Source organism: Myripristis murdjan, chromosome 21 (assembly GCF_902150065.1).
Source record: "Myripristis murdjan chromosome 21, fMyrMur1.1, whole genome shotgun sequence".
Lineage (NCBI taxonomy): Eukaryota > Metazoa > Chordata > Actinopteri > Holocentriformes > Holocentridae > Myripristis > Myripristis murdjan.
The window spans coordinates 21,840,017-21,855,005 of NC_044000.1; the positions used below are offsets into that span (position 1 = coordinate 21,840,017).

The 14,989-nt window shown below is 42.3% G+C and overlaps 1 protein-coding gene across 2 annotated transcripts in view; it reads left to right on the forward strand.

Annotated features, from left to right (window-relative positions):
• The window catches only part of clybl (citrate lyase beta like), a 58,062-nt gene extending 43,571 nt beyond the window's left edge, over positions 1-14,491 (forward strand). Inside the window, exons 4-9 of one of the 2 annotated variants that reach the window (XR_003930242.1) lie at positions 3,764-3,865; positions 5,271-5,364; positions 6,388-6,555; positions 11,335-11,459; positions 13,347-13,533; positions 13,891-14,491. Coding sequence is in view for 1 of the 2 variants with exons in the window: in XM_030080030.1 (XP_029935890.1) it covers positions 3,764-3,865; positions 5,271-5,364; positions 6,388-6,555; positions 11,335-11,459; positions 13,347-13,442 (585 nt within the window). In the remaining variant the exon portion in view is untranslated. Of the gene's footprint in view, positions 1-3,763; positions 3,866-5,270; positions 5,365-6,387; positions 6,556-11,334; positions 11,460-13,346; positions 13,671-13,890 lie in introns of those variants that run through there. The other variant, XM_030080030.1, reaches the window with a different exon arrangement.
• The last annotated feature ends 498 nt before the right edge of the window (positions 14,492-14,989 follow it).

Consider the following 14,989-nt stretch of genomic DNA (forward strand, 5'->3'; position numbering starts at 1 on the left):
CAATGGATTTAAATTTTTTGTTGTTGATTCAGGTGATTTTGTTGATTCAGTTGTTAAAAGAGTATTTTGTTGATGTCAAATTGCAAATTGTCAAAATAATGTTAGGTGATTAAGAAAGAGAAGAGGTGGAGAGAATTTCTCTCGGGCAGACGGAGAGGGGGTGAACGAGAGAAAAGAGACTGGAAGGAGGGTGTCCAGTCTGGCTTTTTCCTTCTATGTGTTACTTACACACACAGACACACACACACGCACACACTCTTACACTCACACTCACAGAAGGTCTTGGGGCCAGAAGCAGGAAGTTTTTAACTAGTGGTTTTAATTAGAACACGTCTATTTCCTGCTGCCCTTTCTTTCTTCCAAGTATAATTGCTGACAGGTGTTCACATATTCTCTCCCCTCGCTCAGCCATTTCTCCCTTCACCTCCTTTCTTCACTTGACAAAAACGTTATTTTTGTTCAGCCTTCATTATTTTATCTTTTCTTTAAAACCCATGATTCTTTAATGCATATTGTGAGGCTTAGCTAGCATGTTCACAGCTCCAAAACAATTACACCAATAGGCAAATGCCTACTAAGTTCATTTGAAAGCTTTTATTCTGTAAATCACTTATTCATATTTGTACATTTCCCCTCAGGACATGATGCCTGTGGATGTAGACTTAGTCATTGTGTGCCTTTTGCCCACTTTCAGTGTGTGTGTGTGTGTGTGTGTGTGTGTGTGTGTGTGTGTGTGTTTATGAGCAGGTGCACACGTGTGCCATTGAAAACCACCAAGTCAGTCTGCAGCTCTTAACGGGGCATTTATTTACCAGAATGTGTGTTCATGTTTATGTATGTTCCTGTCTTTCCCTGCCTTTCATGTGCATGTATTTTCCTCTGTCTGTCTGCCCGACTTTCTGTCCCTCTTGTTCAATGCACATGCATGTCCTTGTGCGCGTTTGCGTGTCTGTGTGTTGTAAGCATGTGTCTGATTTTCTCCACTCTTGTAAGGCAGCGCAGTAAATCCCTCTCTTGTTTATTTTCCTCCCTTTTTATTGATATTAGCACTGGAACCTCCAGACTGATTTGTTGCTAAAAGATGGACTTACTTGTTTCCCTTTGTGTTGAAATCTTTAGCTCTGCCTTTCTCCTCTCCCCCAGCCCTTGTGTGACTGACAGGCCTTATTGGGCTATAACAGGCGTAACTCCCTCCTTTGTCCGAGGACAATTCTCACACAGATTCGGAGCCGTGTGCATTCTTTGCCCACCACACTATTTGGTGTGCACTGGGACCGAAAGAATCGCACCCGGCCCCGCTCCTCCTCTCCTCCTCCTCCTGTCCCCTCCCCTCATCCCTTTCTCCGCTTCCCCTCTGTGAAATGAACACTTCAGCAGGCCGGAAACATTTAATCTGGCCCCCTTTTGAAGAAAATTAATTGAAACTTGTCCCACTATAGCCTCCTTTCTCTAGCTCCATCTCGCCCTCCTTCCCTTCTCATGATCGGGTGGTGAAATCGTCGGAGGGCTTGTGTGTAGCGAGGCCTTGAACAGCAAGAAGAGCTGTTTTTTTTTTCTTTTTTTTTCTTTTTTTTTTTGCTGTTAATAGTGAATAACATCTCGAAGGGTCCTCAGATTGAGTGCCATTGACGGCTAATGGTTGCATCTACAGAACAGAGGGACAATGATCAAGCACCACAGTGCCTCTTGTATGGTGTGAATCGGGCCCTTAAAGTGTATTATAGTTGAACTGGAGAATACACCAGAGGGACATAAACATGTAATCAGAGAGCCTCGGCCATAGAGGCTTTTTTTTAAGCCAGTGGCGCCGCGTCGAGCTGTCATTTGTTTTCCCTCAGCCGAATTCAAACAGCCCAATCGCCGCAGCCTTGTTCGGATTTGCGTGGCCCGATGTAGTGGTGGTAATTGTGTGTGTTGCCAGGTAGGTTTCCCCTCAATGTCCAATATCTCTGCAGTATCTTCTGTCACAGAAATAGGTTTATCTACACCCTCTTTTCCCTCTCCCTCTCTGCCCCACCACCCCATCCCAATCCCCCTTTCTGTGTTTGGGGAGGAGGGGGGATATTATGCTAAGCCCCCAGCGTTAGTTTTTATGTTGCCATAGCAGCCTTGCTCCTGCAGGGTTGTGACCTCAGATGATTACAGTACAAAGCCTATTGGGTCTTGAAAACCTCTTTGAAGATGAAAAGTCTTTGATGGTTTGTATTTATGCAAATCTCTCAGATATGATTTATCCAACTGAGATTGAATGGGGAGATGATTAAAATTGCCCCTATTTTTTGAAATCCTTCAATGGAGGCCCACTCTTTGAGTTTGAGAACAAGTGTGGTGTGAGTGCGCACATGGGGGTTATTTTGGTCTTCATTTAGAAAAATAGCAGTGCTTTACCTGAGGTTATTTATATCTGTCTTTTTCCTGGTGTGTGAAAGAGAGAGCGAGAAAAAGGAGAGAAAGGGGGGACATGGAGTTAGACATTTCTACTCTGAGCTTTTCGCCCCCTCTCCTTTTTTTTTTTCTACTGGCTTTGAAAGGAAATATCTGACGGAGGGGGCTTTTGTGTGTTTCCAGATGATAGATTTTGGAATTTGGGCTACCCCACTGGCAGTCCAGAGCTAGCTGTGAACTGGTCTGTTGGAAAAAATTGGAATGCTTTGGTCTTCAAAGAACTAAACTTGGTTTTAAAGCCCTTCTTAGGTGAGCTCGCATATTAGCAGGAGCCGTGCAGAATAAAGGCCACAGCAAAGTGTCATATCACACTCTGATTGTTGCTCCAATCTCCCTGTTCCCTGCCACCGAGGGGGGACGTGAAACAGAATAATGTAGGAGTAAAACACACTCAAAGACATCCCAAATCTTGTTTCTTCTCCCCTTTTTTGGCATTTTTTTCCTCCCTTTCATTGTGTGTATGCATGCGCTTATGCGTGCACGTGTGCATTTACATGTGCACACACTCTCTTGGGGGAGCGCATGCTGTAGTTGTGCGGAGTCTCTGAAAGAAGGTAGAGTAGAAGACTTCAGATGAAGGGGGAACCCTGGTGATAATGTAAAATATTTCATTTCCCCCTGCTTTGTCGCTCCTCTTCCCTGCTCCCTCTCCCCACTATTTGAACACTCACAGATTTGTTTCTGAATAAAGAGTGAAATCGGAGCCATACAGGTAATAAAGGTGTCAAGATTTGTATCAAAAGTGAGTTTTTCTACGTTAAATTTTCCTTTTTTCTGTCTCTCTGTCTTCCCCCCACAGTGGATTTAAACCTCTGTCTTGTCATTTCATGTATCGTGAACATCTTTCACAGTTTTAAATTCTCTCTGACACCAGCAGTTCCAGTGTTTCACTTTGAGTTTCCCATTTTTATTTTATTTATATATTTATTTTTTTTGTCCATAGAATAGATATAATAATCCATTTTTGACTTCAACAAGCTTGGCGTCTGTGTCTGACCACACACACTGTACAGAGTGAAATAGAAAATGAGCAGAAATACACCAGCATATGTCATTTACTTTCAGGGGCTATTGTAAAAACAATATTGCATGTTTTGAAATTGGTAATGAGACTAAGAAATAATCCAAAATGTAAACACAGCAGAGAATATATGAACTACAGTGCCACAGGAATATTTGAGTGGTGTTTGGGTATCTGTAGTGGGGGGTACTGAGAACAAATGAATTTATTGTGATTGTTTGGAGTTTTTTTTATATATTCAGATGAACAGCGACTATAGTTAATGAGTTGTGCCTGTGATTGTCCCTCTGTGTTTAGTTTGTTGACAGGTTTCAGCACCACTTGAAAGGACGGGCGCTGACAGAGCCCATTCGCCTGGTCACCTTCGTGGAAACCGCTGTGGGCCTGCTCAATTTTAAGGTAAATTACAAACAAACCCGAAAACTGCCTGCGTAAGACATTTTGCTGTTTGTCCCTTGTTCACTTTAGATTAAAGACTGTGTCAGCTAGTGAAACGCTCCACGTGTCCAAAAAGAAAGGGGTTCAAAGCACTCGGACAGTCTCTCAAAATGAGGATTTTGAGCCTTTTTTGTCTCCTGTTTCTCTCTCTCTCTCTCTCTCTCTCTCCCTCGCTCTCGCTCTCTCGCTCTCTCTCTCTGTCCAGACGCACTGACATGTTTAATTAGACTTGTTTTAATATCATCTTATTGGATGAGTTTTTAATGATATTTTGGCAAGCATCAAAGAAATTCTGGTTATATTGCAGCACGACCTTCAGCTACATGGGGGAAAGGGCACGGTTTTGGGGATTTGGGGAGAAACATGCTGTCCTTCTTTCTTTTGATTTGTCTTTCAGTTCCCCCCTTGTGATCGTGTCTGTGTGTGTGTGTGTGTGTGTGTGTGTGTGTGTGTGTGTGTTTTGCGGGGGGGCGGTTTGGGGGGGGTTACCTCTGTATGCTTTCTTGCGAACACCCTGTATCTTTGCCCAGACTGAACCCCAGGTTCCAAGCATGGAAAAAAAATCGCTGTGTCACAGCTAGTGGTGAAATTAATTTGGAAGCTGACAAAAGCAGGAGACACATTCCTATTGTTCCATGTTCTTCACCATAGACAATCACATTCCAGTCGTGTTTTTCTTCCTCATTCGGTAGTCATTGTTGCCAGTCGTCTCATCTTTAGCTGTCATCTTAGCAAGGTGTCCCAGGCAGGCCAACAGTGAGCAGACATCGCTTTACATCTCTTTGTGTTTTGTGTGTTTTTGTGTATGTGTACACAAATGCATAGTTGTCTACATGTGGCGTGTCTTGTGCAGTTTACATTAGTGTCAATCTCTGTGAAACAGCAACTGGAGGAAGAATTGGGATTAGACCAATATGTGTGTCAATTTGCCAGACTTTTAATGGGATGTTTTAGTGCCTGTAGCTGTATGAGAGGCTTTATCACCGTGGACAGCAGAAAATACAAGAAATATGAGAATATCTTTATTTATTTATTTAGCCAGCTAGTTAGTTATTTATTTAGTTAGTTATTTTTAGATTTGTTTTGGCACAAAATATCAGTTAACAGCAGCATCAGTCCAAAAATATTAATGTATTGGCTTTCAAAAAGCCACATTAGTCGAACTCTAGTAGGAGTAGAGGAATATAAGTAATGGTTAGCATCAGAATGTAACTGTAGGGAAACATGATGAATGTACTGAGAGGAGCTAACATGCTGCCAAGGTGTTCAAAACAATTCTCTCTCTCCCTGCATCTGTTTTGCTTTTGTCTGTATTGAGCACACTTATTCGTTCTGGCTCTGACAGACTGCTGTTTGTGTGTTCCAGGCGGTGTGTGAGGAGGTGCATCGGCTTGCTCCCAAGGCCAGCCTCCACCATGACGGCGTGGTGTTTGGCTCTGATGACTTCTGTGCCAGTATAGGTACCTATTACTACAGCCGCTCTGCACAGTTTTCCATTCCCACCCTTTGCTTGCACCGTCGTTCTCTGTCTTGGAGGATGAATGGGGGAGAACATCACGCCAAAGTTGTTGTACAGTCTTGCAGTTTATTGTTGTCTTGCTTATGTGGAAATATATGCCTCAAACTCATTCTATGATCTATTTTAAACTGCTGCTAAAGCAGTTACAAACACTGAACTTGGGAAATCAGGTGTATGCCCAACCAAGGTTTTACGTTCTGGTCTGCAAAATATGCCAAATGCCAGAATTCACCATGTAAGTTTAATATTACATTCTCTCCCTCACAAAGAGAGAATGATAATGGTGCATATCCGGATTAAGTATGAAACCCTTTCCTGGGCTTCATACTCACTCCTCTTCCATTCCTTATATTCAGATTCATGACATCTATCCCAAGTAATCCTGCCTTCTCTCCCTTTCTTATTTCTGTGCACATCCACTTGTTTCTCTGAGATCTTCACCAGACATGTCCTACAGACTAAATATTTTCAATCTTCATGAGAAACTAATGACACTTTTTTTGGTAAATATTTTATTGGGTCTGTTTTGGTCCTCTAGCATGGTAACGCTCAATAACAAAAGCCAACTGAGTAAAAATGGTGAGGACAGCCTTTAAGATTATTGGTGCACACTAGTCTTCTCTTTCAGACCTTTTACGGAGTGAGTTTGGCAAAAGGGAATAGCAATTTTGTTGAAGAGCTTGAGCCCCTCAGGGCAGAGATGCAGACTCCCTTGGGCCAGGTGCAATAGGTACAAACATTATGTTTTTGTGTGTATACTAAATGCTCTCAATTTGCACTCTCCATAATCCTGCATCAGCAGTTTAATGCATTTTTTCTCTTTTAGAAATGAATTGTTTGTTTGGTATCTGTCTTTGTTGCACCATGCTGCAAGCCAAATTTTCCATGTGGGAAAATTAAGAATTGAACTGAACTGAATAATACTGTATGTACTTTGCGTTACATTCCTCATATTTCCTTGTAGGTGCCAGTCGGACTAAGGATGCCAAGGAGCTTCTTTATGCACGGCAGAAGGTGGTAGTGACCACCAAGGCTTTTGGGCTGCAGGCCATTGACCTGGTCTACATCGACTACAAAGATCAGGAGGGGCTAAGACAGCAGGCCAGAGAAGGAGCTCTCATGGGCTTCACAGGTACAGCTCCTGCTTTCTGAATCTTCAGGCCAGATTTGCCCTGTCCCATTAAACCATCCTACAGGAATAGCTCATTTGCCATAGGCTGCGCACTTTTTATACCCACCCTGGGTCAGTTCAGGTCCTTGACACAACGTCACTGTCCACTGCACCACATATCTCTTTCCCTCAACCTCTCAGACTTCTCTGATTTATTTTATCGTGTTACATCTTTCTTGTCTGTCTTTATTTATATCCCATGCTCGCTGCATTCTTCCCCACGGCATCATAGCAGACTTCTCTTTACTTTCTACCCAAAACAAGCATTGAGGTCGATCCAGCATTTTGGTATGTCCCTTCTCCACCCCCTCCTTATTTCTCTCTTATTCCTCCTGGCTTTCCAAGAGCAAATAGGATATATGAGCTGTTTCATGAATGTTTAAACTGTTGTTAAGAAAAACAGTTGGAGGGAGCCAAAGAAATGTTGTCTTTTCACTTAACACTGACATACTTTTCATGCTCATGGCAGAGGACATATCATCAAGAAGATGACCATTATATCTCTGATTTTTGTTATTTGTCGCATGCCTTTGGCTTCCTCACACTCAATTCAGCAGTTTGGTTCACATTCGAGCTAAACCTGGACAGCACTACGCAGCCGGCAAACGTTGTTCTCTGATTATGACATTTCTGCACTGCCCACCGTGAAAGGAGGGCTAAATGGTTTTATGTGTGTGTGCGTACATGTCTATGTGTGTGCGAGTGTGTGTTTGTCAATGTGTGTGTGTGTGTGTGTGTGTGTGTGTGCGTGTTTGAGAGAGAGAGAGAGTGAGAAACAGAGAGTGAGAGCAAGAGAGAGAGAGATTGTGGGAGAATGGAACAGTTAGCATAGAATGTTAGCTTCTAGCTTAAGAGAGCTCAGTGTGTGTCTGTAGCCAGGCAACGCTTTCAGAATGTGTGTGTGTGTGTGTGTGTGTGTATGTGCTCGCGTGTGTGTGTGTGTGTTTGCCCCACAGACTGTGTGTAACAGACTGCAGGAGGCAGGACAGTCTGTTCCAAAGTGGATATTCCAGAGTTATTCTTCTGTCGCTGCAGAAAATACTGTTGCTCTGGCGTTTTTGCGCCTTGAAGAATAACTGATTCAGAATTCACATTATTCTCTTTTGTTTGCATTCACGTAAATGTGATAATACACCACCACGGCATGCAGATATATAGCGTTTTGTTGTATAAGCAGATGTCATGTTTTGTTTTTGTTTCGACATGTGTCCGGGAGCCGTGTGAGTTCACCGAATAGAGCAGCACAAGGTTAGACATTACATTATGATCATTAGCGGGCTTTTATACTGGAGAGAAATGGAGGAAACGAAGTACTTGGCATTTGCTTTTATTTGCCAAATCATTAATCCGTGAGCACACTCCCCATGATGCCTTGGCTTAGACACACATGAATGTGCATATGCATACATACACACACACACACAAACGCACACACACAAAAACACATTCACACACCGTCTAGCACTTTCCATGTCTATGCAACATTTTCCCTTCAGGTGAACTTCTCGTGGACCCACATAAATATGCACAGTAAAGTTATAGATTCTTTTCATTGCTTGGTGTGTCTGTGTGTTTCATATAGCGACTGATTTTCCAAGTGACCTCATTTTATCAGCGCTATTCTCTGGTGCTGTGGCCTGCAACACACAATTTATTCTGTTTGTGTTGACACTGAAATTAGTCTGACTACCTTGAAAGAGTATCTGTAAAATAATTCCACCATCTAGACGGTCTGAATATTATCACCTTTGAATTTTACATTTTCTCTTTCTGCAATTGCAGTTTAAAATGTTCTACTGATACTGATACATCCCAGTACATTTAGCACTGACCTTTTCCCAATTTGTACAATTCATGGATATAGATATTATATTTTGACTTTTTTTTTTTTTTTTTTTTTTTTTTTTGCGCAGACTCAGGTCTAAATTATATGAATTAAACCTCCTTTAGAAAATCGACATGCTCAAATAGAGGCTTTCGTCTGCTAAGCCAAGCCACAGCAGACATGAGGGAAGCAGTCAGTTGATGAAATGAATGGTTAGATTTGATATGGAACAGAACCACTCAAAGGACCATGGATTAATGGCTTACAAGCCTGGGCACTCTCTATAATCTTAGTTAGTGGCTATTACTGGCCAGAGTGTACTTAAGCAATAATACGGTCCAGCCAAAAGCCTCTACCTGTGCAGTAATTGACCTTGGCACTACCTAAGCCGCATACAGTAGCCATTAGCACAGAGCACGGAAAGCACTGGTGAAACACTAACACCCAGCGCTTCTTATTGGGATGAAGGCAAAACCCTGCATTTCACTGACAAGTAGCAGATCTGTCGGGGAGGCAGCTAATTAATTTCGGGGCTTTGATAGTGTCTTTCCCTTTAAAGTGCCACAGTACTTCAGGTGCTTTAACTTGTCGGCTCCACTACTTTTGCTGCTGCGCCTTGATGACAGTCAGCCGGAAATATCTGTCTTCCACAAGCAGAAATAGAGAACGGTTTCACAAAATTACAGTGGAAATTCTCGGCTTACAGGGACCACATTTCACTGCCGTCCCCGGGACCCTGCCCATCATTCGCCTGAGAGCACTTTGCTAAATAGCAATCCTCCAATGAGATGCCAGCACCACATGGCAGGCTGGGATTGGCTGGAGGGCATGAATGATGTGTTTTGGGGGAACCAATGAGTTGTAACTGAGGGCACCTGAGTCACCCTGTCTGTTTCTGTGCTCTGTCACTCTCCTGTCATCCTGCGCACACACACACACACACACACACACACACACACACACACACACACACACACACACAAACACAAAACCTCAAAACCCACTTCTATTTAACCCTGACAATTCCAGGACGCATGGCAGAATGTGGAAACGTACTTCCATCTTCAGCTCGCTGCCAGAAGCAAAACAGGTGGCAGAGGAGGGAACGCACGCTTCTGTTGTCACTTGCTAAGACTGCAGCATACGCACACACACACACACACACATGCATTTTTGCAGAAATGGCACATTGCGAAAGCATAAAAACTAAAATTCTAAAATGTCCATTAATTGTTGCATGCAAAATGACATGCACACATGCACACACACACACACACACGCGCACACACACACACATGCACACGCATACGCGCACACACGCACACACACCCCTCCAACTTGGGACTAACCGTCTTGAGGCTGTTTAGTCTATACTACTACAGTGTTCTGATGTACATATATGTTCATATGCATGGAATACACACACACACACACACATGCACATGCGTACACACACACACACACACACACACACACCCATGCGCACACTTCATGTATTTTGTAATACTCACGCTTGGCTATTAGGTATCTTTTCATCAAAACTCACAATTTAATGAATTATTTTCTCTCATGTCAATAATTGGAACCCACTGTCCACATCGTTAATGAGAGTGTGTTGATTGTGTAACTGCTGTGTCGGTGTCTGTGGGGTTAACTGGGGTGAGAGGAGCAGATGAAGGGAGTGGGTTCTCTCCTCCCCTCTCCTCTCCCTTCCTCGCCTCTTCTACTCTCCCCTCCTCGCCTCTCCTCTCCTCTCCTGGGCTAAATTTTGCCAGCGCAGCCCGCCTGCTCGGCCACCTTGAAGGATTTGTTGTTGGCGACAGAGTTAAGCCCTAAAGTGACGAGTTCCTGCTGGCTGCTGCTGGGCTGTCGTTCTCACCAGACGTTTCATAACCTTAACTTATCACTACAAGTTTGATCCGCAAATGTACATGGGATTATGTCTGTGGCGTTCGCCCAGATTTAACTGTGAAGGAGTGGAGAGAAGCGAGGATTGTGTCAGACAGAGCTGCCTTAACTCCCTGTTAGGCTTCGTTTTCAATTGGGCAAAAAGGTATAATTTCTGCATCTGTCTGACGAACGGTTTGGAACTGCTGACATTCAGCATCTTGCATAAGAAATTATACTGTTTTGAGACTGAAATTTTCACAATATAAGGATTATGTGCAGAAACAAACAAACAAACAAAAAAAAAACATTATTGAGTATTTTAATTATAGAATAATGTCCAGTAAAGATGCAGCAGAAATGACCATTTGGCCTTAATTATTGCAAAATTTTGACTTGAGAATCCTACTTGTGAATGATTTTTGTTGCAATTTTCCATGCGATACGCGACTGCCTGCTTGTATGTGTGCGTGTCCTTAGGTCCTGTCAGGTTGGCACAGGCCACTCTGTCATCATCAGGGTCCTGTTCTAGATGACTTCTGTCACAGATTGAAGTGTAACTAAGCGTGCAGCAAAGTTTCTGCCCTACAGCAGGGCTGCACAGGGCCTGGAGGACACAATAGAGGAGACACCTGATATCACTTGTGATGCATAGCGTCCTGTGACCCTGTGGTGGCCCACTGACTCACCCCACTGACTGAGAAGATGCTGACACACACACACACACACACACACAGAAACACACACTGGCTACTTCTGTGGCCACAAATATTGACACCGATTTCCAGACCTTGTACCTTTTTTTAAGTGATCTATATCTACTTTTAAACACCAATCTCGTATGAAAATATTTTTTGTTTTGATTTAGTCTTACATGACAGCAAAATAAATAAATGAATGAATGAATAAAAATGTTTGTTTTGCTTACGGCACTTCTGTGTTTCATTTCATTAGTCACCATTCTCCTAGAATATTGTTTTTTTTTTCATTGTGTTCATTTGAAAATGTGTGTGTTTTCTCGTGTACAGGTAAGCAGGTAATCCACCCAGGGCAGATCCAGGCTGTGCAGGAGGAGTTTTCTCCCAGCAAGGAGAGGGTACAGTGGGCCAAAGAGCTCATCGCTGCCTTTGACCAACACCAGAAGGAGGGAAAGGTAACATTAATATCCTTTGCCAGCCAGTAACACACAAGTATCACAAGTATTTATTAGTGTTAAAAATAATTTTATAGTTTCTTATATGTCAGTATTTTGGACAAATTGCTCAAAATCAAAGCTGATCATATTTTTACAATGCTGAAATATGCTGACACATGGACAGTTTATGAATGAACTCACAGGGAATTTTCACTAATGCAAAGTCATTTACCAGTAAGCATAACATTATTATGCTTTATGACTGTACCCAGCTGCATAAACAGTATAAAGAAATTTTTTCCTTTAAATTTCATGTTGAATAAAAATGCAAAGAAAACAAAGTGAGGCTTGTTCACTTGTACAGTATTTCCAATTATTTTAATCAAAGTTTAATTATCATTTTAATTGTAATAGAAAGCAAGCAAATCTTCCAAAATCTGATGTTGCTTAATTTTTCTTGTAGAGTGTGGAGGTTTGTGGTCAGTGTACGTATGGTACTATATCCCACTGACCTCTGTAATACATCTTGTCCCCTTGATAACTATTAAATTTATACACACACACACACACACACACACACACACACACACACACACACACACACACGTATATATACATATATATATATAGATATATATATATCTATATCTATATATATATATATATATGTGTGTGTGTCTATATATATATATAGATATATCTATATCTATATCTATATCTATATAGATATATATACATATATATCTATATATATATAGATATAGATATATATACGTGTGTGTGTGTGTGTGTGTGTGTGTGTGTGTGTGTGTGTGTGTGTGTGTGTGTGTGTATAACTTCCTCCAGTGTCTGGTTCTGCTGTGGTAGTGTTGGGCAGGGTGAGATGACAGGGCTCTTGCTCTGCTCTGAGAATTGGACTGATCCTTTGTGTACCCACTCACACACCGCTGCAGTTCCAGAGAATACATACTGTACACCCCTGGGTGACACTCGCAGACAACACAGGAGACAGAGGGGTTGGGGGGGTGGGCCAATTAAGTGTACAATATTATTGTTCCTAATTTAGTGCATGGTTGGATCCTGTGTGTTGAGCTCTGTGGGCTATCTGCTGAGGTAATACACAATCTGCCCACACGTCTCTCCCTGCCAGGGCTGCTCCCACTAAGCATCGCCTGAGGGACTCATATCCTTCCCTTCCCTCTGCCATGCAGTGCGTTTGTGTGTATGTGTGTGTGTATGTGTATGTTTATGCATTTGTGTGTGCGTGTGTGTGTACATAGGGGTTTGAAGAGAGAGCAGGGTCAATTCCTTTGTCTTACAGCACGACAGGTGCTTGTTCTTCATGATTCTTACCTCCATCCACTGACTATTAGCTTCTTGGATCGACTACGTTTTTATAATTTATTTTTTCTCATAGCATGAATAGATCAGTGCAACAGTGACACAATTAACAGGAATTGATTGAATTGAATAGAACAAAATAATTACACAGTAAGGCGGGCATTAAACAAAAAACTGTTTACCAAAGTGAAAAATACCTTCATTAATTTACACTTTCTTTTAGTTGCCTTTGGTTGTGTTTGTGTCTTTAATATTCATTTTTCAATCGCAAATCAATAAAAAAATATATATATATTACATTAACACACAGGTGCAGTCATTGTTTTTATGTCACTTAACATACAAACGTTCACTCATATAGATGCTTAATGCCATAAAACCCCTGTGTTTTGTGTTTTTGGCACAGTGATACACTTCTCCTTCACCTGTACACATTATCCTCTGAAGGCTGTGGATGATTTTAACCGCAAGGAAACGTGTTCAGCTGATATCTGGTTCTTTCGTTGTGCTGTCTTATTCTAATGTTGCTCTCTCTGCTCTCTCCTGTGTTGTGAACCTGTCCAGGGTGCGTTCACCTTCCGTGGCAGCATGATTGACATGCCCTCGCTGAAGCAGGCGCAGAACATCATAACACTGTCCGCCGCCGTGCCAGAGAAATAAAACTAGAGGAGACAAGAAACTGGAGGGACTACACAGTTCAAAGGAGACAGGAGAAGTTAAAGGGGACCTGATAACACCAGAAACTTTGCAGGTCTCTTGACAGGAAAACAATATCAGAAACTCGTCAACTGTTCTCCTATTTAATGGAACACTGAAAATTGTGGTTGTAAACTTGTTTAAATATTTGTTGATTTTCATGTTGATTAAATTAAAATGTTTGATATGGCAGTTGCCTTATAGTTTTGTTTTCACCACTGAAGTCCACTGGAAGCATGGACTTCAAGCTTAGATGCATTCAACAGTATGAACTCTGTTTATAATATGAAGCAGAACAGCAGAATAGAGCAGAAATCTGCCTTTGTTGAAAGAGAGTATCCTGGATTACTGTCTTGTGTGGGCGCTTTCTTGGCAAGCTCTGCAATGTGTGTGCCATTGTGTCCTTCTCCAGTGTGTGTGCCCATGCCTCCCACCTCTCCTGGGTCATGACGGATGCTCTCCCATCTCCAGGATCCAGGCAGCTGGGCGAAAGGGTAAACAAACACAACAAGCCACTGTTGTTGATCTATTCAGCCAGGGCATGGCGGGCCCCAGCCTTCAAGCCAGGCCTCAGCCCGGGCCTCAACCCCCTGCCCAGGCCCTGACTCACAAACATCAAAGTCCTGTTTGCTAAAAAGTCTCAGTGGAAGTGTTTAGACTAACCATTTAGCTTTTGTTTCAGTCGCCTTAGCAAACCCTTGCAGCTCTCTGTGTCATCTGTGAGCCTGTGTTCTTGGTGTAGAGGGTAGACACACAGGATGTACGAAAAACAATAGCATGACCATGTGCATGTATGCAAAACAACTGCGTATCTGCACATGTTGCAACAGTTTTCTTTACTTGGACTTTGATAAGGACTGTTCAGCACTGTAAGAGGACAAATATTGCAAAAACAGATAAATGCCATAATTGACCCCCCAAAAAGATGTTTGATATTAAGTACTTTCTGAATCCAAAATGCTAAATTTTGTCACAACAGCCAATATCACCTTTGCATTAGCCCGTTTATATAATTTTTTTTGGATTAGAGATATTAATACAGTTGGAAATATATATTTTTGCCAACAAACTCTTCTGTTATTTCTAGGTTCATTTCATTTGTACTTCGAGTGTTATCACCTTATATATCAGCATTTTCCAATAAGTGTTTTTCAGTGTTATCCACAGTTGTCAGTGATAAATGGTAGTATTTGAAAACACCTAAATCGGGGCAACGCATCAGTGGACTAGTTTGCTGTTTCCAGTACAACTACAATGGGTCTCTGTGAAGCACTTGTGCGTGTCTGACTTTTAGAGACAGTGAAGCGGGTGTGATGTTAAGAGTGGGACAGATTAGTGGCCATGTTGCTCCAGCAGACTAGGACCAGGGCTTTGTCTCTCCGACTGTGGATGGAAGGATAATTGGGGGGGTGTTGAATGGTTAATAGTGCCATTGGTGACCATGGTAATGAAAGGCGCTGCACCCCTCCACCACCCCAACTACTCCTCTCTCTCTCTCTCTCTCTCTCTCT